Source organism: Corapipo altera, unplaced genomic scaffold (assembly GCF_003945725.1).
Source record: "Corapipo altera isolate COAL_440 unplaced genomic scaffold, ASM394572v1 64, whole genome shotgun sequence".
In the NCBI taxonomy this organism is placed as follows: domain Eukaryota; kingdom Metazoa; phylum Chordata; class Aves; order Passeriformes; family Pipridae; genus Corapipo; species Corapipo altera.
In genome coordinates this window covers 12066726-12090260 of record NW_020884893.1, presented here as the reverse complement: position 1 = coordinate 12090260, position 23535 = coordinate 12066726, and the positions used below count along the sequence as shown (strand labels likewise).

Sequence of the window (23535 nt, the reverse complement as noted above, 5' to 3'; positions counted from 1 at the left end):
AACAATATTCCTCTCAGGCTTTCTGCAGCCATAGCATTTACTGGCAAGGGGGGAGGCTATACAGGGAAAGCCAGGCTCTCCCAGCCCTTTCCTTTGCAAACTCCTGTCCCCCCTTGGCAGGGCAGCAGGGTACGAGCTTGTTCTCCGGGCCTGACTCATGCGGCCGGGGGGCAGGGACGGGCCCTGGCCCCTTCCAAACTCCCTCAGCCCAGTGGCTGGCCCAGCTGGCTCTGACAAGGCAGGGATGGGGATGGCATTTAAGATGGGATTTTGTTTTAAGTAACCGTATTTGCTTTTAAATTATTTTTCCACACTCTGTCCTTAACCGGTTTGTTCTCCAAACACGCCTTACGCTGCCCCTGCAAGGACAGCTCACTGCTCCTGGGAAGGGCAGCAGGGCAGAGAGAAGCTATTTTTTCTGTTTCTGTGGTACCTTGGATTTTGGTTTTAAGAGGGATTTAAAGTTCGACACCGTTTTCACCCTTCCGAGAGCAGCAGCGTCCAGACACGCTGCGACCCGGCTCTGGGAGTCCCTTTCCCGCACCCAGGCAAGGAGCGGGTGGTATTTTTAACCTCCTCCTGCTTCACTTTAGGGAGCTGTGCAGCTATTCTGCCTTGAGAGCAGCTGGTGCATGGTGCTGGGGCTACGAGATGCTGAGCCCTGGGGGGTGGTGAAGGGAGATACGTCCCCTTCCCCACATGCACCTAAAGAGTCTTTGAAGCTCGCGTTGCTCACGCTAAAAAAAAAGCAGCCGGAATAAATAAAGTGTGCAGACGGAGACGAGGATGGACGGGAGGAGAGTGAATGGCCAGCACGGATCCCAAAGGAGCGGGGAAAGGACAGACTTGTCCAAGTTCTCTCCTTTTCTAATGTAAAAAGGAAAAAAAAAAAAAAAAAAGAGAGAGAAAAAGAAAAATTCAAAAGAGGGGTGGGTGCCCTTAGCGCTTCCCCGCTCCCTCAGCCCGGGGAGGCTGAGGCCGGACACTCCCGCTCCCGGCGGGGGAAGCGGAGCCCGGGGGGGACACCCCTCCAGGGCCGGCGCGGGGGTCCCCCGGAGGGGCTGGGGGGATGCTCCCCCTGCCACGGGGAGCTCGGAGCCGAGCAGAGGAGGGCGCGGGGCTGAGCGCTCCTTGCCCGCGGGCAGCAGCGTTCCCGAGCGGGCAGAGCGGCCCCGCGCCCCCCGCGAGCCCAGCGCCGGCAGCAGGGTGAGGACGGGGAGGGGGCCGCAACTTTTCCTTTCTTTCTTTTTTTTTTTTTTTTTTCCCCCCGGAACACGAGACGTCAGAGAAGCAGGTCCCTCCAAGAAATGCCATTTCAATGATTTTAATAAGCAAAATAGGAAACAATTTTAATAACCAAAAACAGAAACCAGTCTGAATAAAACTACAATAGACCAGGTTTTTAATATTTTTCATATCATAAGCAGGATTTGAAATTGATCCCTTCAGAACTTTACATGAAATAAAAACAATTTTTTTTCCGCTGCTGCAATGTTTTGATTTCAACACAGTTGAATCAGTAAAAACCAAAGATCGTTTTCTGATGCATGACTAATATCCACAATATTTAAAACTGCAAGCACCATGCTGTTCATTACAATCTTGTTATTACTGTTAATTTATAAACTAATACAAACTTAAAATGCATCCGGCCAGCAGTGCCAGCTATCCTAAAAGGAAACTAAAAAATAAGTTTTCATTTTGGTATTTTTGTCAGTGCAACGTAAATCCTTTTACTGACCTGCAGGAGGAAAAAAAAAAAAGTAATAAAAACACCCATAAGACTCCAAACTACTACTACTATACAACTGCAAATAAATTTTGGCTAAAACTTTCACTCGCTGCATAGGGAAGCAGAAAAGCAGATTACAAATCATTGCAAAAGAATACACTCAAAAGTTGCAGTATGCCTTCTTTAAAAAAAGTTTTAGTTTTATGCACTTTCCCAGCCCACTCATCCACTGCTGCCATTGAGAAACCCAACTTCAGCGGCCACACGGAGCCCTCGCTGCTGTCGCAACTTGACTCCTAACGAGGAGGGCTTGGGGTTATTTTTTCTCTTTATTTACCGAAAATCAAGGGGCAGTTGTTCTAGAAAAGGAACTGGTATCTCGTCCGTCCTTCGCTTCCTGAGTGTACAATCAGAAGGGAAACTGTATGGCCAAGCCTCAGCACTCCAGGCTGGGAATTGTCCTGAAGGAAAGAGCTTCGCTGCCACTTTAAGGCATGGAGTAGGTTCTAGTGACCGATGAGGGGTTTTCCCTGTTAAGTTTAGGTTTGTCAATACCATTCAGGCGTTTTTGCTTCTGCCCCAACAAACAAAAACCAAAATGAAAACTAACAACAACAACAAAAAAATACAACTTAAAAGTGCACCAGATATACAAAGTTGGGTTTTTTTCTAATGCAAAATGCCCATAACTTTTTTCCTTAAGTATCTCTTTAACACCAAACAAACCGTATAACCAGCCTGCTGAAATGTTATTTTGCTTTTTGTGTATTTTTTTCCTGTGCGGTTTGAAGTAGCAGATATTTACAAGCTAACAACCATAAAAGAAAACAAGAGCAAAACCAACGAACAAAACTGCACAAGCAGTAAAAAGTTTGATAACTTGTGATGCTTTTCTTATTGATGAAACAAAACAACAGAAATCTATGATCAATGATCAACATGCTATAGTTAAACAAGAAAATGGTACAAAATAGAAATTATTACCATACATGTCCAGCATGCAGGATTAATATTTTTAATGCAGATTTTCGTATTTTTCTATATAATCAAGCAGGCAATAAAACTGATGAGTTTTTTTTTTTCTTTCATTCTTTCTTTTTCTTAGATTGAATGTCCCATCTGAGTCCTGTAACTTATTTCTCAAAGCAGGCAATATATGAAGAGTTTGCATATATTGTCCTTTTTATTTATTCTCTTTTTCCAAGCAGGTAAATTGTGCATGAGATGGTGCTGTATATGTCCTCTCTCTTTCCAAGCAGGCAGTACGTTATAGATGGCTTGTTCATTGTCCTTTTTTATTGTTATTCTTTTAAAGTCCATCTCGCTCTGCAAGCAAGCGATCTATAAAACGCTTCACTTGTCCTTTTCTCCTTTGCCTCTGCCTCTGTCTCTGTCTCTAACTCGCACACGAAAGTCAAAAAGTTGCACTTTACCTCTCCCATCCCCACCCCCAGCCTACTTTTCCCACAGCTACTCTAGAAGACTGGATGCTGCAAAAAAAAAAAAAGTCAAGTCTCTATTTTTCTCTCCTTCTTTCTCTCTAGTCACGCAGACGGATGGATGGAGATGTCGGAGGAGGATGGGAGCGGGGGAAGGTGACAGGGGTCAGGTTTGGGGGTGGGGGGGGTTGTTTGTTTTTTAATTATTTTTGTTAAGCACTCACATGAAGAACTCGGGGGAGGATGGGTTGTCACTGGTGGAGCCGGCCTCTCTGAAGCCATTGCTGGCAAGTTTCTCACACTTGAGCTTGTAGGCGTCTCTCTCTCTGGCCAGCCGGGTCACTTCTTGCTTGAGCTGTTCCACCTGCTGAATGAGCTGGGTCTTTTCGTTCTCCAGGTGGTGTTTCTGCTGGACACGTTTATACCGGCAGGACTGGGCATAGCCCCTGTTCTTCAAGGTCCTCCTCTTCTGCTTGAGGCGGATCACCTCGTCTTTGGTGAAGCCTCGGAGGTGCCTGTTGAGCTCCCTCACAGACATGGAGACCAGCTGGTCATCTGAGAACCGGTCCTCCACGCTGCTGGAGGGGGGATGCTGCTGGTGCGAGTTCTGGAGCTGCTGGGAGGAGCTGGAGGAGGTGGAGGGAGTGGGAGAGGCCTGGTGATGATGATGGTGGTGATGGTGAGGGTGCCCGCTGCCAGCCAGGTCTTCGTGAGTGACTGCGGGGTACTGGTGGTGGTGTTGGTGATGGTGATGGTGGTGGTGGTGGTGGGCCCGGAAGCTCTCGAAGCCTTGAAGCTGCTGGGACACCTGGTGGGACCCGATGAGGGCTTCGACCGCGTCCTCTGGAGTGAGGTTCAGCGCCTCGGGGTTCATCTGCTGGTAGCTGTTGGCCATCCAGTACAGGTCCTCCAAGTGGGTCTTCTGCTCGGTGGGGCTGAAGCTGGGCGAGGAGGGCACGGAGCTGCAGGGGGTGCTGATGGGGGTGGAGGAGACGGAGCCGGCCGGCTGCAGGCGGGTGCAGTGCCTGCCCGAGCGGTCGTTCCTGCCCAGGGGCTCCTTCTTCACGTCAAACTTCATCAGGTCGAAGTCGTTGACGTACTCCATGGCCAGCGGACTAGTAGGCAGCTCGGCTCCGATGCTGAGCTCTCCTGCCATCGCTGTCTTGCGGGCACCTCTCCCGGCGGAGGGGGCTGGAGACCTCACCCCAGCGCGCAGCCTGGCACAGGGCTGGCTGCGCTCCCCTATTCCAAAGCAACTTTGGCTTTCAGCTCTCGCTTCCTTTCCTCAGCTCCCCCTCCACCGCCGCCTCCTTCTCCCGGCTTCTGGGGCTTCTTCAGTCCGGAGCAACAAAGCCAAGGACGAGCCGGCCCCCGGGGCCGCCTGGCTGGCTCCTGGCTCTCGGTGTCAGCGTTCGCCCCGCACCGCGGGCTGCGGCAGCTCCCGGCGCCCGGTGGGGAGGAGAAAGGAGCGGTAGCAGGAAGGGCAAAAGCAAAACAAAACAAAGATGCTGCCTTCGTGTCTGTGCAGGAAGAAGGTCGGTGCAAACGCCCAGCCCGCGCCCCCGGCCGGGTTTTGTAAGTCCGGAGCCCGCTCCCCGCGGCAGCCGAGCCCGGAGCCTGCCGCAACTTTCCAGCCCGAGCGGGCGCCGGGGCAGCGCTCGGGCTACCGGCGGCGGCGGGGCTCTGCACGGGAGTTTCGCTGGCTCTGGCAGCGCAGGGGAAGGGGAGGGAAGAGGGGGAGGAAGGAGGAGGGAAAAAAAAAAAAAAAAAGAAAAAAAAAAAAAGGAGGAGAGAGGGGGGACGAGCCGAGAGGTCTCTGCTGTAGCTGCCGCCGCCAGCGCTCGTTGTGCAGCTGTGATCGCAGCGCAGCCCCCTTTGGCTTCTTATACGGCCGTGCCCGCCGAGAGCGCGGCGGGGGCCGGGGCCGGAGGCAGCAGCACCAATGGCAGCGCGGCGGGGCCGGGCCGGGCCGGGCCGGGCCGGGCGGGGCGAGGCGGGGACGGGCTGTGACAGCTCCGCAGCGCCAGCTGAGCGGCCGCACCGCTCCCAGCCCCGCACCTCCGGGCGCTCCCCGGCTCCCCCCGCCCGCACCGCCGCCTCCTCTTTATCTGTTTCGCTATTTATTTATTTATTTGTCTGTCTCCCCCTCCCCCCCCCCCCATCATTTTCGCCTCTGCAGCCCACAAAAGGATGAGGGCTCGGGGACATCCTGCCCGTCCCTTTGTTCTAAATATAACAAAAGTCCCCTTTTCGCCGTCCCACAGCAAATGTCAAGGCAGCCCTGCTTCCCCCCACGCCACGCACAAGCATCGCCCTCTCCAACTTTATATAAGCGTCCCTGATGCGAGGGCGCCGCGGGAGAACCGGCCGCGAAGCGCGGCGGGTCCGGGCGGGAGCGAGCGCTGGGCTGCGGGAGGAGCCGAGGGGGATGCGCGGGGAGCCGGGAGCGAGGGAAGCACCGGCTCGGCAGGGCTGCCAGCGCTCCGTGTACAACCGGGGAAACCCTCCCGGTTACAGGACGCAAATCTCTCCCTAAAGTAAAGCAGCGGCATTGACACAGACAATTGCAAATATTAGGGAGAGAAGGGAGAAAATATAATTACATTTCGGGACCGTGTTTGCTTTCCTCTGCTGTTCCCTGAGTGAGTGACTGCACGCAAAGGAGTACTCGCCTTGTAAGGTTTTTTAGTTTCTTTTTTTTTTTTTTTTTTGGTCCCGTAACAGGATTTTTTTTTTTTTAACATTTTGTAACGATTAAGGGAGATTAGGGCTTCTTTTTACAGTTTTTACGCTCAAACAGACAGAAAGTGTGACCCCAAGTGGCCTTTTAGAGAATAACAACTACTTTTCACGGGGGAAAAAACCATGCGGAGAAAGGGGACGGGCGTGCGGGACCGGAGCGATGCGGGAGCGGGGCTGCCCCTGTCCCGGCCCGCCCGCGCCGCTCCGGAGCTGCGCCTCCGCCCCTGCACCTCGGCATCCCCCGTACTCCCATCACCCGCATTTAGTTAGCCAAAAGCACCCAGAAAGTTCAGGATGTACCTGCTTTCCCGAAATTTATGAGGAGGAAACTGCCTTTCTGGACCTGGGACAACGCTGCGGAGTCCTCCCCCCCCCCCCGTCCCAACACTGCGGAGCCCCCCGGTGTGGGTCCGTCCCCGCGGGACGCTCCGCCAGCCCCGCGGCGATACCCGCAGCCCGGACCCGCTTGTTCCTCTCATCCGCATCTCCTCGGAGCCGGCAGCAGCCGAGCGGGGGACGAGGGAGGCAAAAGTCGCGCGAAGTCTCCCCTTCCCCAAAAAAAAGAAATTCCAGCGGGTCCCTCTGGCTGCGGGCTGGAGGGAGGGGGTAGAAAGCAGGAAGGGGAATTTCATCTCAATCCTCCTTCGCGATACAGACGCGCCGGGACTTAATGTCGTGTGGCAGTGCCTCGTTGGAGTGTTCCCCCGCGGCATTCGGAGGGGACAGAGCTCGCAGCCGGTCGCGGCTCTGCCGCTCCCCGCGCCCTGCGGTCCCGGCGGTGAGCGCTGTCCCCTCACCCCGGCCCCGGCCGGAGCGGGACGGCGCTGCCGGGAGCGCGCAGACCTGTCTCCGCAGGTCGCCCTGCTCCGAACGCGTGTGCGGGAGGACACGCGTGGAAGGCACACGCAGCCCCTGCGCACCCCCGCTCTCCGCATCCCCCACGGGCATCGCAGCCGGGCCGTGCGCGGGGCTCCGGGGGCCGCGCGGCCACCGCGCTGCTGCTTTCCCGGCACTCCCAGATTTGGGGAATCGCCGTCTTTTCGTTGTCACGAGTGGCTCCGAGGCACAGCGAGGCGGGGAGCCCCGGGGCCGGGCGGGGGGACCGGCCAGCCGGGCAGAGCTCAGCGGGGCAGGAGCTCGGCCGTCCCCGCTCGGCAGCTGCCGCCTCCCCGGGCCTGGGGGCTGCCGAGACCCCCGTGCGGGTCCGCTGGGGTTGTTATTTCCGAGGTCCTGGAAGCTGCTTGGGGAGAGCTTTATTTTTACCTGCACGTTAAACGTTATCGTTGCCAGTGAGAGAAAGGGGACCCTGGCGAGAGCTTGGGAAGCCTGGATGCAGCCCTGCAAAATGTGCCATTAGATGGATAATACTTTTTCCTCTCATAATTACTGAGGTATATTCACAAGGTGGAGCTACTGAAAGGCGGAGGAAGCATTGATCTGATTATCTCCCTGTCCATACACACTCTGTCCCTTTCCCTAATCTTTTAAGCTGTGATTTACAGATTGGTTTTGACCGTCCATCCTCATCCTCATAGAATTTCGGGACACTTTCTGGGTCCGTTTCTTTGCTCTTCCATCCGCCGCTCCCGTTTCCAAAATACATCCCACAAAACTTGCGGCGTTAAGCGGCTGACTAAAATCGGAAACGCTTCGTGCCCCGAATCCCCACTTAAAGGCCAGTTTTGCTTTAAATTCAGCCACCAAAGGTTATTTTCCATGCGATTTATGTGTTAGGGGGGCTGCTCCTTCGTGAATTTTAAATTATGTATATTTTTTTTATTTTTTTTTTTTTAACAAGGATTGGGGAAGAATTTATGTCGTTGGAGCAGCAGAAGAGGATTCCTGGGCTGAAGAGCCCAGCGAGGCAGCTCAGAAGAGTTCCCCATCCGCGGGACTAAGCCGCGGTGCTGCGCGCGGGGGGAGGGAGCTCCGCGCATCCCGGCCCGCACCCTAAAATCCTCCGCGGGGCAAAGCGGCGGCTGAGGGCTCCTGCGGGGAGGATTCCCCGTCCCGAAGAGGCTCCCACCTGCCCGGCCCCGCGGCGAGGGGCGCATCTCCCTTTCCTCCCTGCCGAACCCTCCGGGCATTTTTTTAATTGCCACCTTCTCCCCGCACCCGAAAGCCGATAACCGAAGGGGGTTTAATTTTTTTTTTTTAATTTTCTGTATTTTAAGATGCGGGGTTTGAAGGTTAGTTTCGAGGAAAGAATGACTTCTTCCCGCTCTCCCTCCTCTCCACCCTGCCTTTCGCAAACTCCCGGCAAAACCGGGACGAGTTCAGAGAAAATGTTAATGTCATTTCAGATCAACTCCAGCCCGAGTGTCCGCCCGGGGCAGGGCAGTGGGGGTCCTGGAGCCACGAAATTTGAAATCTCTCCCTTAAAACTGGAACATATAGATACCTATCCGTGTTCAGTCGGGTAGGTCTCTGCCTGAATCTCTAAGTGACATTTAGAAAAGGAATTCTGTTACGCTGGCATCCCAATCCCCAATTCTTAGAAACAGCAGGTCTAGGTAACTGATAAAAATTAAGACTGCGAAATATGTGGGGTTTATGTTCGGTTATCTGAGAAGAACTCCTCGGGTTTGGGAGCTGACTGTTACTTTCCTCTCCAAATTAGTTTTTTTTTACCCCATAACATCATCGGGAAATGTCGACTGAAAAGGGAGTTTTATGAACAAACATACACCCAAACCGAAATCACCCGGTGCTGGCAGCAGGCACTGACGGAGGAAAAGGGCATCACTTCCCTAATTCCTACGTCCCCTCACTTGATTTTTAATTTCCCAAACCGCAAGCAGACACCGTGCTGGTTGTCAGGATTTTTTCCCCTGTGTAAGCAGCGAGGGACCTGGTTAATCATCTATCGCAGATACATGTGCATGAGAAAGAAAAGTGTTGATGTTTGCTTGTTCGGGCTGATGGGAATGGCCCACGAATTTAGGATTAAATTACTACTGGTAATCATAAGGCTTTGTTTCCCCTCGCTCTCCCTTTTCTGCGGGGATTGTCAAAGTAAAGCGGGCAACATTCTTCGGACCAAGTCTGCACAGCAGCTTTGCAGCATAAAATGAGCTATTGAACCCTTCTGGGTTAACTGGGACCTCTTCAGGTTTTAGCCCGAACCAGTTAAGAGGGGGGCAAATCCCAGTAACTAACTTTAGACACGTTTTCACAGGTGGATCTGGGAGAAGGGAGAGGAACCACACTTCAGAAGGGTAGGTTTTTTTGGGGGGTATTTTTCTTTGCCGAGGTCTCGCAGTATTAAATCCCCGCTGAGGAGGGGCGGGGGTCAGGGTGTGCGGGCGGCGGGTTTGGGGTTCGCTGGCTCGCGGGGGTCCCTGCGGAGGGAGCGCAGCCGGGCGGGTGTAGCTGTGCGGGACAGGTGAGGGCACCGTGAGCCCCGCTGGGACACCGCGGGGATGTCACTGCCCGCCGGGGTCCCCCCGAGCGATGCCCAGCTCCGCACCGCCCCGTCGGCCCTGGTATCCCCCCTTTAAACGCTGCAGCGCGACTTTGGGGGGGCTGATGCGGACGGAAGGGGGAGCGACGGCTCCTGATGGGGGGAGTCCCACCAGTGCACGTCGGGGCCAAGCCCCGGCGAGGCTCCGCGTCCCTGCGAGGTTCGGAGGATGCAGGACCCCTGGGTCCCGTGGATATTATTTTCTTTTCGGGGGCGGGAGCGGCCCCCAGTGCCCCCCGCTGCCCAGGGTTAGCCCGGGACAGCTGCGCAGGCCCGGGGGCTGGGAGGGGGTTGCTGCCGAGCCTGGCTCCTGCCTTCTTGTGCAGGGAAAAAGAAGCACAGCCCCTCTACGGCACCCTCTGCAGTTGGCTCGGGGTCTCGCTGCACTCCGGGGAGGGGAAGAGGGTGACTTCGAGACCAAATGGCATCATTTCACTCCCTTCTGCAACGTCCCACAACGATGTCTTTGGCAGGGAGGCAAGCAGAGAGCAAAAACGTTCTCCTTCTAGTTATTTCTTTCAGCTTTTGCCCCGTGGTACCATGAATACATTGATCCAAACTTGTTTTCAAGAGAATTTGCCCCTTTCTCACCGTTTCCAAACTCTGCAGTCTCAGTCATAGCCTCCCTCTCCAGTACATGCTCTTGTTATTATTCCCCTTGCCATCACAGTAAAACTTATTTGTAGCAGAAACACCTGATCCAGAAGCACAAAATCCCCCCTTGGAGCCTTGCTAGGATCAGCTTTCCTCCCATGCTTGGCTCAGTCCTGCTTCCCACTTGAGCCGTGGCGTGTTGAATTTATTATCTGAGCCCTTTTAGGAGCTTGTAGTTAATAAACAGCACCAAAACCTTCCTGAGTGATCAGGAGTCGCCTTTGGGGACTGAAGTAGCCAGCAGGAGCTGAAGGACTGTGATTGCTGCAGCCAGATCTTGCAATGCCATTTTGTGTCCTTCAAAGGCTTTTCAAACCCTTCAGAACTGGGACCACAGGAAAAAAAATATCTCCTGTTTATCAGCTTCTCCTACGAATTCAGAGGTACTGTGCAGATGTCTGGGTGTAAAAGGTGATCTTCCCAAGGGTTTTTAGTTTCCTTGGAAGGGCTATAGAAAAGGGACATGTCAGGGAGACAGGGAAGGTGTCCTGGAGCTCTACCCAATGTCACACAGTCATGAGCAGCCAGGAGATGCCCCAGGGAAGGTCAGCAGCCCTTTCTGGCCATAGACCATTGCCTGTCTTTCCAAGGGGTTCAGCAGGAGACTTTCTCAGTGATCAGATCTTCAGTGGTCAGGAAGGAGAGAAGGAAGGTCTGGTCTCAGCTGTGCTTGAGGAAACCCAGGACCATGGGGGCATTTTTCAGGAAGACAGTGTTGTTGTCAGTGCCCGTGGCAGCAGAAGGGCTGCTCCCAGCAGGGCTGGGCACATCCCTGGGCCTTGCAGGATCCAGGGGCTGTTGTTACAGCCCAGGAGTCCACAGACACGCTCCAACGTCCACTGGGACCTGTATCCTTTCATTCAGACTGATTTGTAATTCCTTTTCATTGCACAAAGTCCTGGATCAAAAAAACTGCTTATATAGAGAAAACTTTTGGAATTCCCTTTCCAGCGTTTGCTGCATAAGGATTTAAATATAATCATAAAGCCTGTACTGTATATTCTTCTTGCTCTTTCCACCTTTAGTCCCCATTAGGGATTTGGTTCTGTTGCTGTTTTGACAGCCCCTGTATATATGTGTTTGTGGTTGTTCCGTACTGTTTCCTGATTTAATATCAGTGTGGTTACAGGAGAAGGATGCACCGTTAGCATTTTTTGCTCAAAGTATTTTTCAAGCTCCTTTTTGATGTACTGGTCAGGTCTGCAGCTTCCGTGCTCTTGTTGATCAGAAGAGGAAGGATCAGGTTTATTGTGCCCCTTGGGAATGAAGCTCTCTGTTCACCTGAGGAATTCAGCTCTCTGCCTTCACCAGCCCCTCCATAGAGATCCAGGTGCAGAAGACAAGTCAGGAAATATTTAGTAGGAACCCATTATGCAGTGCAATTAAAGTCCTTTTGTGCATTTCTGACAAGTAAAGATGAACCAAACTGGACATGAGGAGGCCTCTACAAGCCTCCACCTTCCTCCTCAAATATTTTTAAGTCCCAAACATGAGAAGGGAAAACAAAGGAGACAAAGAAAGGGAATGATTCTGAGGAAATGCCTCTCTGTGCTCTCTCCATTAGTCTGAGGAACAGTCATTCAGCTGTTACCCAGACAGGAAAAAAAAAAGGTTCCTGATCTTTACTTCTTTTACATATAAACAGATCCACAGCCTTGAACAGCCCCAGACCAGATGATTTCAAATCAGACTCAGAGTGTAAATCATGCCTCGTTTACCCAAACAAGATATTTGGCTCACAGAGCAACTTGTCATTTTATCTTCAGGAAATAAAACTGTGTTTTAGCATCTGTGCCTGTATGGCTGCTGCATGTCCTGAACACCTACCAGCTTAAACCTCAGTAGCTCTCCAGTCCCTAGGAAAGCTGGAGATGGTTCCCATCACTGGCCACCACCAGGATCCTGCAGAGAGTCCGAGGGAAGCAGGTCTGATACTGCTGGGCCAGGCCATGGGGAAGGCTCCCAGAGCTGAGTGCTGTCCCTGGGACAAGCTGCAGTTGCTCTGTAACTATTCCTTTGCTTCCAGAGCTTCTCTGCAGAACGGTTGGATTAGTTTGTGTGGGAGAGCTGACAGCACAGTGGTGCTCCAAGCACCACTGTTTCCCAGGCTGAATGCTCTGCAGGCAGATCAGCCAGTTCTGTGGGATCATTCTGAGATCCCATCAATAGTGACCATGTCTCCTTGGCTGGGGGGAGGGATCACAGGAAAATCAAGGAGAGGGGCAGTGTGAGCTGAGCAGAGGCTGCTGTGGGGATGGAAGGTGCTCAGGGAAGGTTCCTTCACTTTTGTGCCTATTCTAATGGAAATCCTATGGGCACTTCAGGTGTGCTGTGCCAAGGAAGATCATTTTCCTCTGCTGGGATCAATTCCTCATATGTTAGTGGAGGCAGAAACACACACCAGAATTTCCAGCCTATACTCTGTAAGGTATAAAAGAAACAGCTCCTGCAGCAATCAGTAAATGCCCATGCCTCAGCAGTTTCTGTTATCTCCCTTTGGCTAAACTGCAACACAGGTATTCATTATGTTTTTAAAATACATATACTAATACCCACCATGGCTGAAAATTTAGGAACAAAAATCTCCAAGTGCTGTGAACTAATGTCCATATACACAATTAACCAGCACTTTATACATTTTCTGAGCATTGTGATAAAAGCACGTTTGAGTCTCCTGGACAGTTTTCTCTAAGATTCTCCAGGCTTTCAGTGTGAGTGCCCTATTTATCTTCAACATTAACTCCGTATTTGCAGGGGTTTTAATCAGTGTGTTTTCATCCTTCACACATCCAGATAAAGAGCTTCACCCCTGAAAGCTGTGATTACACCTCAGCAACCTCTCTCTTGGCAATGTATGCGTGGTTTCTGTTTTGTGTTGTTTTTCTGGCTTGGATTAGCACATGTTTCAAACCTCTAATGTACTTCTTTAATAACTGACTTCTAAAAAGAAGGAGAAGATAGAGAATTTCATCCAAGAATTCCCAGCTGGAGACATCTGTTCAGCAGCAAGTCACCTGATGAACAGCTCTAGCCAGCCAAGTGTGAGTTATTTTCATTGGTTCAATGTTTTAAAAATAGATTTTTTGATTCTTATTTTAATTGATACCTGCCTAGACATTTCAGTGGATTCCTACACTGGTCTTCCTGGACTTGGATTTATTTCTCCTGAAGGATGAGTACAGCCCCAGCTGATCCGGTCCAAAACCCAGCTGACCGGCTGAAACCAGTAGGAACCAGTTAAATGCTCGAAACGAGGGTTTCCACTAGGGTAATCAAGTTTCCCTAGAGGTGATGGATTTGATGTATAGCCTGTCATGATGAGTTGCAGGCACTCAGCACCTCTGAAAATCAGGCCAGAGCAGCTTTCAGCAAATGTGAGGAGACGGGGTGTGCGCGCGTGCGAGCCCCGGAGAGGACACGTGTCCTCCTTCATCTCCAGGGGCAGCTTGAGCTGTTCTGCTTTGAATCACATGATTTGTCGTGTTATTTGGCAGCTGTTAAGCTCAGGTGAGCCTGTAGGATCCTGTCAATGCACGCTCAGGCCTAATCCTCTCTCAGTGTGTTGGTCCCTGCTGCTCTTGGGCTCCTCTGGGAAAGGGTCGGTCCCACCGCTCCTCTTACCCTACTCCCTGGAGGGCTGAGAGTCCTCCTGGCCATTCCTCCCCACCACCCAGCATCCCAAAGGGGTTTTCCAGATGAGAGGGCTGATGTTCTGTTCAGTTTTCCACTTCTGTTCTCTGTGTTGTGCCTGGGAAGACTTCTGAGGTCCATAGGCTTTACCTCAATTTAAGTCTTGGCTGGAGCAGGACACCAGTTTGACATGGGGAGGGTGATGACAGGGAAGGAGGGTTAGAAGGGTAAAAAGGCACAAAGTGGATGAAGACAGGAATGTGGGACTGCACTGTGTGCAGGATGTTGTAGACCCTTCTGCCTTCCACCCATGCAGGAAGCTCTCAGGAGCCTGTGAGCATTTGCCATTCACTGGCCCAAGCTACTCACCCTTCCTGTACTGGGAAACACTGGAGCTCTGAACTCCTCTCCACACCCCAACACGTGGCATTCAGTGGGGGGAGAGCACCAAGAGCCACTGCTTGCCTGCACTATGGGTACCTGAAGGGAAGCTGTGCAGGGACCCCCCTCTCCCGTGAACCCCTGGAAGGGCTGCAGTCTCCCCAAGGACAGTTTAGGAAGGGGAGTAGCAGTGCAGCCCCCCAGTCCTTTCCTTTTTTTCCTGAAAGCTGTATTTTAATTGATCCAGGCTTAGAATCGGAAGGCTGAGGGAAGAATTGCTGTCATGGAATTAACTTTACAAAAGAAAGCAAATCTCCACCCTGTTTAAACATGGGGAAAACATCACAGAGGCATCCTGCTGCACCAAATAGTAAACATGTCCATGTATTATATCACTTAGGGCTTCCTTAAGAGTTTTATGATGCTGTTCTCAATTACTGTGTTTGCATTTGTAATTAGAGTGCAGAACACATTGTGGAGGCAAATTACAGAGCTAACTTGTCCTTTCAAAATAACCCATTTGCTCAGCGTGCTCCCAGAAGCGTTTCTTTATTCCAGGGACTCCAGTGAAGGAGGAACCTCCTGCTCAGGGGGGTGGAACACAAACCTGCTGCAGGGAAGGGAGAGCACAAACACAGTTTTGCCCCAGGGTTTTACTGTGCTTAGGCCTGACCTTCAAACCACTGAAACTCCTGTTGGTTTCTATAAGACCAGTCCTGCACAAGTTTGAGCAACTGATGGAACTGGGGGGGTGTGAGAGAAGAATCAGGTTTTTTTTGCTCTGCCACTAATTTCCTCTCTGGCCTTTGTCGTGTCACTTGGCCTCTTTAACTGGCTAAAAATCTCCTGTGGAAGAGCTGGGATATTACTGTTCCTAAATCAAGGTGAATATGCAGGGCTGCTGGTTGTCCTCCAGCACCTCGTTCTATCACAGGAAGGGGAATTCTGAAAGCAGCTCTTTGGAGCTGATGCTTTGTGTGCATCCAGCCTTTTCCCTGCACTCCCCTTGGACAGGGGCTCACTCTCTGTCTAGGAACAAGGATGACACACTGCTTGGGGCCAGGTTGCCCCAAGTGCTCCCCCGAGTGTGCCCGGGAGGAACCCAGAGCTGGGCTCTGCTCGGGGGCTTTGCTGAGCAGCTCCTGAGCAGCTCCCTGATGTTTTCCCCTGGCTGTGGAGCATCAGCAGCAGAGATCTGATCTTCCTTTAAGGCAGGTCGATTCTGGATTCAGCAGACTGGAGTCCAGGCCAGCTGTGCACTTTGCCTTTGAATTCAGTAGGGAAAAAACTGTATCCAAGTCTGAACTTGGACATGATAATGCTTTGCTTAAAGTGAAAAGGAAGCAAAGTCTCCAGTAGTTACTGCAGTGCCATGTTTGCAAAGAGTCTTTTCATTTGGGGTTTTCTTTTGTTTTGGTTTGGTGTTTGTGTTTTGGGGGTTTTTTTGCAAAACCTGCACTAAGCCAGAGAACTTGACTTTTAGTGGGTTTATTTGCAAATACAAGTAACATTTTCCTCTCCTGTCCCTGAGTTGGCAGGGCACAGGAAAGTGTCCTGCAGCACATAGCTCTCCCATGAGCATATCCTTCCCACTCCTGGCCATGAGGAGTTAATTGGCTTTGCTCTCCAGCCAAGGTCTGGGAAAAGTTCAAGCTCAGTGGCTGAACCCTACCTAGCACATTGGCCACCAGTGTCCTCTGCTTGTGTGCCAAGGCTTCATGAAACCAGGCTAAAAGTGAATAAAAGACTCTTTAAAAGGCTGTGTTGTCCCAGGGTGGCCACACTTGGAGGAATAAAAAACCCAAAGAAACCCTGAAACATTGCACTATGAGATTACTGCAAGTTCTCTTTTCCTTTCCTTTTCTTCACTTTTCCTACTATGAAGAAATCTGTCCAGCTTTTACTCCCATGCAGGTAACCCCCCATTTAATTTCTAATGCAGCTGAGTTAGAAGTTCACCACAACACTGGCTCTCCTTTTGCCACTGCTCAGTTATTAATTCCATTCTTGGGATCCCTTTCATGGGTCAGGAAAGCTGTTTCCTTGGCCCCAACTTTCTGTCAGGTGCTTGTTCCTTCTGAGCAAAGGTTAGGTCACCTGATGATTCATGGAAAAAACTGGTTTTATGACTTTCCCTGGGTATGGGAGAGTTTCCTCAAAGAAAGGAGCTGCAGCACATGGCGTGACCATCCCAAAAAGAAGGACTGCCAAGGAGGTTTGGTTAGGGTTGTTTGTTGTTTAATGGCATAAAATCCAAGAAAGTGCCAAGAGGAATGAGTCTGAACTGCATGATTTGTGTGATTATTTGAGAAGTGGTTTGAGAAGGACATTAATTGCATTTGATATGACAGAAAAAATTCCACAGTGGTGTTTTGTGGGGCCAGATTCACTCCAGTTTCCATAACTGTGTGTTCAAAACATGGCCCAGGTTCACAGAGCAATGTCAAAACACGTTTGCAAGGCTGACCAGGGGATGGAATCCAGCTGCAAAAAGGAGCAAGGTCAGTTTTGCTGGGGGAACAAAAAAGAGAAGGGCTTTTGTCAGCCAGGGGATCAAATCTGTGGAACACCTCCTGTTGTTTGGGTAGCTGGGGTTTAAAATCTGTGTGTCATCACCCTGTCTTTGTTGCCAGTCATGCTGTTTGCTTTGCTGCAGCAAAGCTTTGCTGCTCTGCCCCAGCAGCTTCCCTGCTGATTCCAACCCGAGGAGCCCTGGCTCCAGCACCTCACTCCCAGGGAACCACCAGCATCCCAATGCCACCGGGGACAAACCCAGGGAGATGGGCACCAAGAAATGAGAAGGTGTGAGGTGCAATGTGATGCTGTTTGATTTCCTGCACCGTCGGTGGTTTTCTAAAAATTTCATCTTTCTGTGGTTTTCATTTTTGGCAAAAGTCTGATGGAAGTAGGAAAACACCATCTGACACAGGGAAGACTTTTTTTTAATAAATGTCCATCAAAGTGATAGAAATTTACCTGCCTTATGAAATTACATCAATATTTCAAGAAACAGCACAGAGGAAAATTTATATTCGTGTAAGATGTCACAATGGGATTTTTGCAGCACCTACAGTGGAGTCCCGTGTTTTCTGACAGTGTTCATGACAAGAGTAGGAGACAAGCATGTAAAAAAAATAAATTAAAAGCTCTTTACTTGATGGTATCCTTGTAGTTTGTGCTATTTTGAACCTGTCAACTGTTTAAGTAACAGCTTGTCAGTGATTGTGGCCCGGTCGAAAATGAGACCTGGTAGTTTGGCTGCAAATTGTCAAGGGCTGAGTGATCTCCTGGGTTGTGATTTATGACTCCATGAACAATGACAAGCGAGAAGAAAAGGCTCTGGCAATTTCGGAAGCAGTTGTGGAAACAATTAGATCACTTTTTTATTAGGTCATTTATACAATTCTTCCTTTTAAAAATTAGATCCTCGATGAGTGCATTTTTCACGCACTCAGATGCTTTGTGCTGTCTTTCAGAGGAGGGAAAGTCCTGGGCTTTCCTTTGGAAACACTGCTGTGCCATGTCTTTGACTTCCCAGGGGTGCACAGGACTGTCCTGAGCTCACCCACGAGCCCTGGCCCATCTGCACTTGGAGCCCTTTGTGCAGATTAATTCCTGCAGGAATTCCACTGCTTTCTGGACCGTTCTCTCACTGCTGGTTGCTCACATCCTTCTGCTGACCTGCCCTTTGTCTCCTCCTCAGCTGCTGGGAAGCTTCTAGAACATCTCACTGGAACAGGCAAATAATACTGACCATGAAAACCTGGACTAGAATTTTCAGAAGTGCTGCATCTTGGGCTTCTTTTGTCCCTTTAGGGCTCTTTCATTGTTCTTCCTTCCAACAGCAGAAATACTTAGTTGTCATTATATTTCCACTGCTCATTTCTCCAGCAGTGATGTTCCCAAGGAGCTGAGCAGTACCAGCTCTCATCTTTTTCTAAGGAGCCAGTGGCATTTCTGTAGAATTGCCCAGTGTCCTGCTGTCCACCCCCTGAGCTTGGGTCCAGATCTCCGAGTCTGCCAGTGGGCTAATGAGAGACAGGTAATATCTCTGAAAAGACTGTTTAACCAAATTCTCACCCCAATCTTCTTTGCTTTCTTGGCAGTTGTCAGTCAGTGTCTCATGTAGTTCTGCCACAATGATACAGTCACATCATCCTTGTTTCTGAATTCTTTTACAAGGAAACTTCCTCCAAAAGTGACCAAAGCCTCTTGGCATCCCAGATGCTCCCCAGAAGCCAAGGGAGCCCAGCACAGGTTCAGGCTCCTGGGATGGATCTTGAGGTATTTTGCACCCTGGCTAAGTCCACTATAATGGGGATTTCTGCTATGAAAAACAATTAAATATGAACCTGGAAAATTAGCTCTTGCTGTAGAGGTCCCATTTCCCTTATTCCCCTTTTTTTAAAAGGGAGAGAGACCTTGATATTTTCCCAGAACTGTGTATTGAGGAAGAAAGCTGTGCTCTGCCACGCTGTGTATCCCAATGAGAATGAAACTTAATCTCAGCTTTGAGTTTTATCATTCCCTTGCAAAACCCCCTTCTGTTGTGCTATGGACCAGCAAAAATCCTATTTATTACCATTAAAAAGGCAACTGAGGTGCCCACTATTTTATTATCATTTTTTTTAGCATTTGTACAGAACTCAGCAAATAAAAACAGGTCCCAGATAAAAGGTGTGTCCTTTCTAGTAAAGCACAAAAAAATCTTAATCTTTGGTCCAGAAGCAGTAGATTGCCACAAATAGTCGGCAGCTAAAATCATTAATCTTTGCTGCTTGCCCAACTGGTACTAGTAGTAAAGAAGATAATACACTAGCAGAATCAGTGACCCACTACAAATTGGTCCTGAAAGGTCCACCAGCCTAAATAGACTTTTGCTGATCCAACACTTGTTAGGAATCCCAACAAAGAGACTATTGGCTCATCTGATGAGCCGCTCACTATTGGGCCCTTTGCAATGGCTGGTGATGGATGACCATACCCTCTTTGAGGGGGAAGATGCAGCTCCTGGTATGGGGCCTTTTCTCATCTTAAATTTGTACTCAATAAATCACAGGTGCAGAAGAGACAGCATCAGTTTCATTACACCTACATGCTCCAGTATCAATCATGCCAACACGAGGGGCTGCGTGCAGTTCATTTCGGGAGCTCGCTCTGCTCCAAGACCATTTCCATTCCGTTGTGCTTTAGCATTCCTAAAGTGTGGAGCCTCTGCAGCCAAACACCGGGGGAGAAGGGTGGGATGCACTGTAATTGTGCTCTTGCTTAGCTCACACACTTCGGTTCCCCAACCCCTGCTTTTGTTTAAGGTAAAGAGCTAAATAGTTTGGGAAACAGTATCCCAGATTCTGTGGTCACCACACACCTCTTCAGCTCTTAACCTTCTTTCTTCATTTGCTGCTTAGCACACACCTTTAGTCAGAGCTGCAGCAGCTGCCCTGGAGTAGTCCCCTTTCTGTGATTATAATATCATTCTCCAATCTGGTTTATGATATTGTTTTAGATGGTGCTGTAATCCCATACTTACCCTTATCTAAACCTCACTGTAATAAAGAAACGGTTTCAGGGAGCTTCTTCAGTGTTTTCTCCTTAAAAAGAATTTCTGCTGTGTCCTCTCTGTCTGGTAAATACCCTGGTACCTTTGCAAGGTATGTCCATTAGGATTCACAATTTATGAATCTATTGCAGAGCTCCCACATTGTTATGTTAATTCCAATGTCAGCTGTTAAAATACACTTAAAAGGAGGCTTTAGAGCTCTCAGACTTGATATTTAATGTACATAATCAAATAGTTTCATGGCATTAAATGCATGTTTAACACTCGTCGTAAAAACCATGAACTATGTTTTTCAAGTATGATAAAAGGCAACAGATTATTACTCCCCCTGTGTCCAAAATCCACTTTACCATCTCTATACAGGGAGAGCAATTTCTTAGTGACCAATTATACTCCGATTTGCATAGGAACAACTATGTTTCATGCAATTAAGTTATCACAAAGTCCTGTCATCCTGCAGCATTCTGTTAATCTTTAACTCAGCGAAAAGCCATGTCAGCAGAGCACCAACACAGAAAAGATGGGTGTTCAAAGGAACTGCAATAGGAGCACATTCAGGACTGTCAGACAGAACAAGCTTTTCAAAAGGACACTTCCATTCAGTTTAAACCTACAAGGGTGTTGGGCTGACACCTCCATTTATTTGCTGTAGGGCTATAAGGAGAGAAAAAGAGAGACTTTCACTCTTATTAAAGCAGTATTTGGAATACAAAAAAAAAAAAAAAAAAAGGGATTCTTTTCCTCTGCTCCTTTTACTCCATCTCAGCAGCAGATCATAAAGCAGCGACAGCATTTATGTAAGACAAGGAAGTATTGGCTCTAATGTGCATCTGAAAGACTTGATTTTCTGTGAACCAGCCACCAAATCCTAGATTCTTTATTATTTACAATTAGTAGGGAGACAAAAATGGAGTGTATTTTAAAAGTGTAGTTGGGAGCATAGAAGTCTCAGTAAATAGCATCTCCCTGCCATCTCTTTTTGTGGATGTCAGGCCATGAGCTGAGGGCACCAGAATGGTTCAGGGATTTTTTGGGTCAGGTACGTACAGCAGGTTCAGTTCTACAGGATAAAAATGGTGATTGAACTTTGAGAGGACATTTGAGGACAGAACATGGTTATGTTTGTAACAGATTCTTGACCAGCATTAGGCCATCAAAGCCAGTAGAGAGAGCCCAGCTGCACCTCTAACCCCACCTCCTCTCCAACACTGGGCACAGTGTGATATTTGAAGACATGAACATGCAGGTAAAAGTCTTTAGCTTGGTTTTTCTGCATGATTCCCAAAAATCCCACAATTGCAGCCCAAGCAGGCTCTTCCTGCTAACATTTTCATCATTGTCACTGAAACTGCCACTTGTCAATTTGGTTTTGTTTCAGGGACCTTTATTTCTGTGAACATATATTATCTCATATTCATTGTACCTGGTCAATTTGCAGAAAATGTTCCTCTTTCAGGGTTGCCTCTATATTTTTATATTTTTCACTTTTCATCTCAATTAGAAATAAACCACGCCGTGAGTCACCTTTTTAGTGCTTTTATCATGCCACCAACTCCATGCATTTTTTCACCTGTATACTAACAAAAAGGTCTTTTTAATATACATATAAATATATATATACCTCAGTAGCTGGTTTTTAGGTCTACTGCCCAAAGAAAGTTTTCTTGCCTTTCATTTGCACTGTGCTGCAAAACCGAGTTTTTACTCCAAAAAAACTCTAAAGAACTCTTTGTTATCTTCTTTTTGGCCTTAATCTATAATGAATATTAGTAGCACTTGTAAGGTGAGATACAAATTAAATGTTTTAAAACACATCTTGGATGTTTTCAAAGGTTGCATGCTGGGTAACATTTCTGCCAGTGCCAAAGGGCCAGACTTGGTAGAGCAATTTTAGAAGTGACTTCAACTCCTCTTTTTCAAGGTGTCTAAAGCTTTGCAAAAGTACAAATAGGTATTTTATGTCAGGTTCAAAAGCACCTTCATCATCACCAATGGAATATAAAATTGAGGTGCTTTTGCAAATTGCATCAGAGACTTGTTTACGTAGTTACTGTCTCTAAGTTATTTCCAAAAAATGGCATTTTGTCATTTAGGTGTCTTTGGGAAGTGTCCAGTGTGCCCATTGAGACACCACAGGGCTTTAGCCAGAGGTGAAGTCCAGGTGGTAGATTTTATATGGAAAAACAAAAATGCTGCTCAAATACAGTAGAACTCTACTCCTGGTGGAGTCAGGGACCCAACTGCCGCTGCTGATCAGTGGTGCCACTCTGCTGGGAGCCGTGGAAGATGGCACAGCCCTGCTCCCGTGCCCCTGACCCCAGTGACCCCCCGGCAGCAGGAAACTCTGCTGGGGAAAGCGGCGCGCGCACAGCACTGGCCAGATGGCAACTGCTCTGCAGGTGAAGGCTCTAACACAGTCCAGATCACTCTGGTGAAAAGTTCAGGCCCCAGGGGACCTCCTGCACAGCACCAGGCTGCACCTCAGCCTGTCCAGATGGAGCTCTCCGAGTTTCATGGGCTGTGGTGCCCGGAGGCTGCGCACACGCGTGTGCACACGTGTGGGACACAGGAGGGTACGGGGACCCCGGACAGCTTCTGCCACGTGTCTGTGTTCACATCTGCCACCCTGAAATAACCCCCAGGAGACTCCTTAACCTACAAAACAGACAATGCAGTGCATGGCTCTTGGTTCAGTCCCCAGACAGAGGTACCCAGTGAACCTGCCAGCGAGCGAGGGAAGTGCTCGTGTTTTTGACAATGTGTGTGGGGAATTAGTGGCACTAATTACATCCTTCTGGATACCAGACATGGGACTGTTAAAGAACATGTGTAAGAAAGTGATGGCTTTGGGAGGCCAGCTTAAAGCACCTGAGGGTAACCTTGAAAAACACTGCTCTGGAGTGGTTAGGAAAGTTTGTCGTGTCTCGGGGGGGGTTTTGCTTCTGTTGGTCAGGAGGCAAAAAGCTGGATTAAAGGGCTGACTGCTGAGGTACAGTCTGAATCCGTTCCCCACAGAGAACAATGGAGCCCAGGCTGCTCCCAGGCAGTCAGGAGTCATGAAAACGTTCTGGAAAGTGTTCTCATAACCCGATAAAAGAGCTGATTTAATAAAATTACCATATTGTCAGTTTATGATTTTACTTAGAAATCTTTTGGCCTAGTTCAGATTAAAAAAGAAGAGTCACCAGCTTTAGTTCTTCTGCAGAAAAAAGATCCCATCATTTATTAGATGAATGAAGATATCAATTTCTGTTTAAACATTAACAGGGTGATGCCAAATATTAGTCAGTTCCTAATAATTTTGAGGGATTAAAAAGATAATAAAAGTAATAGTCCATTACATTACCTACTTCAGCAAGATTGTAATGAATGTAATAAATTCCAGATCAGGGTTATAACAACTTCCATCTATTTAAAATGAATTTGTAGGGTTACTTTCATTAACTATGTATATGGAGAAAATGATCTGACATATTACTTTAAAAGAGCTGTAAAACCGATTAGAAGGAAATATGCTTCCCAGACAGTGATCTGGGCCGCTGGGGGGATTTTATCCCTGGGAAGAAGAGGGGAAAAAAGGAAGAGAAGAGGAAGGGACCTTAGAGGATGCTGTTGCACCGAGTCTTTAACGTGCCCCGAAGCCGCTTCTCTCCTCGGGAGTGATTTGGGCAGTAAAAGCTGTCAGAGACCGGGAAAGGGATGAAAGCCACTTTCTCTCCTGGCTTTTCTATTCCCTCCACCTCCTTCCTGAGGAAAGGATGGATCTGTTAATGAATAAAGGGTTCCCGTGCTGGGGATTTGTGCATGGAAATGAAACTGTGCCTGGCTGTGGTCCGGCCCCCGGGCAGCCCAGGGGGAGGCCGAGGCATTAGAGGGGACGGTGCCCTCATTGCTCGGAGGAGACAAGGGACCTAGCACTTGAGTGCACTACAGA

At 49.2% G+C, this 23535-nt stretch overlaps 1 protein-coding gene across 1 annotated transcript; it reads right to left on the bottom strand.

The window, feature by feature from the left end:
* Positions 1-1310: 1310 nt before the first annotated feature.
* Positions 1311-21816, bottom strand: MAFB (MAF bZIP transcription factor B). The gene is made up of 3 exons (XM_027646184.1): positions 21806-21816; positions 10871-10876; positions 1311-4762 (listed from the first exon to the last, which is right to left on the bottom strand). Exon 3 carries the CDS (start codon positions 4325-4327, stop codon positions 3392-3394), a length of 936 nt encoding a protein of 311 aa, XP_027501985.1. The 5' UTR covers positions 4328-4762; positions 10871-10876; positions 21806-21816; the 3' UTR covers positions 1311-3391.
* Between the last annotated feature and the right edge of the window lie 1719 nt (positions 21817-23535).

Bases quoted from the DNA above. Each gene is read 5' to 3' on its own strand.
- MAFB (XM_027646184.1), bottom strand. From the start codon at position 4,327: ATGGCAGGAGAGCTCAGCATCGGAGCCGAGCTGCCTACTAGTCCGCTG.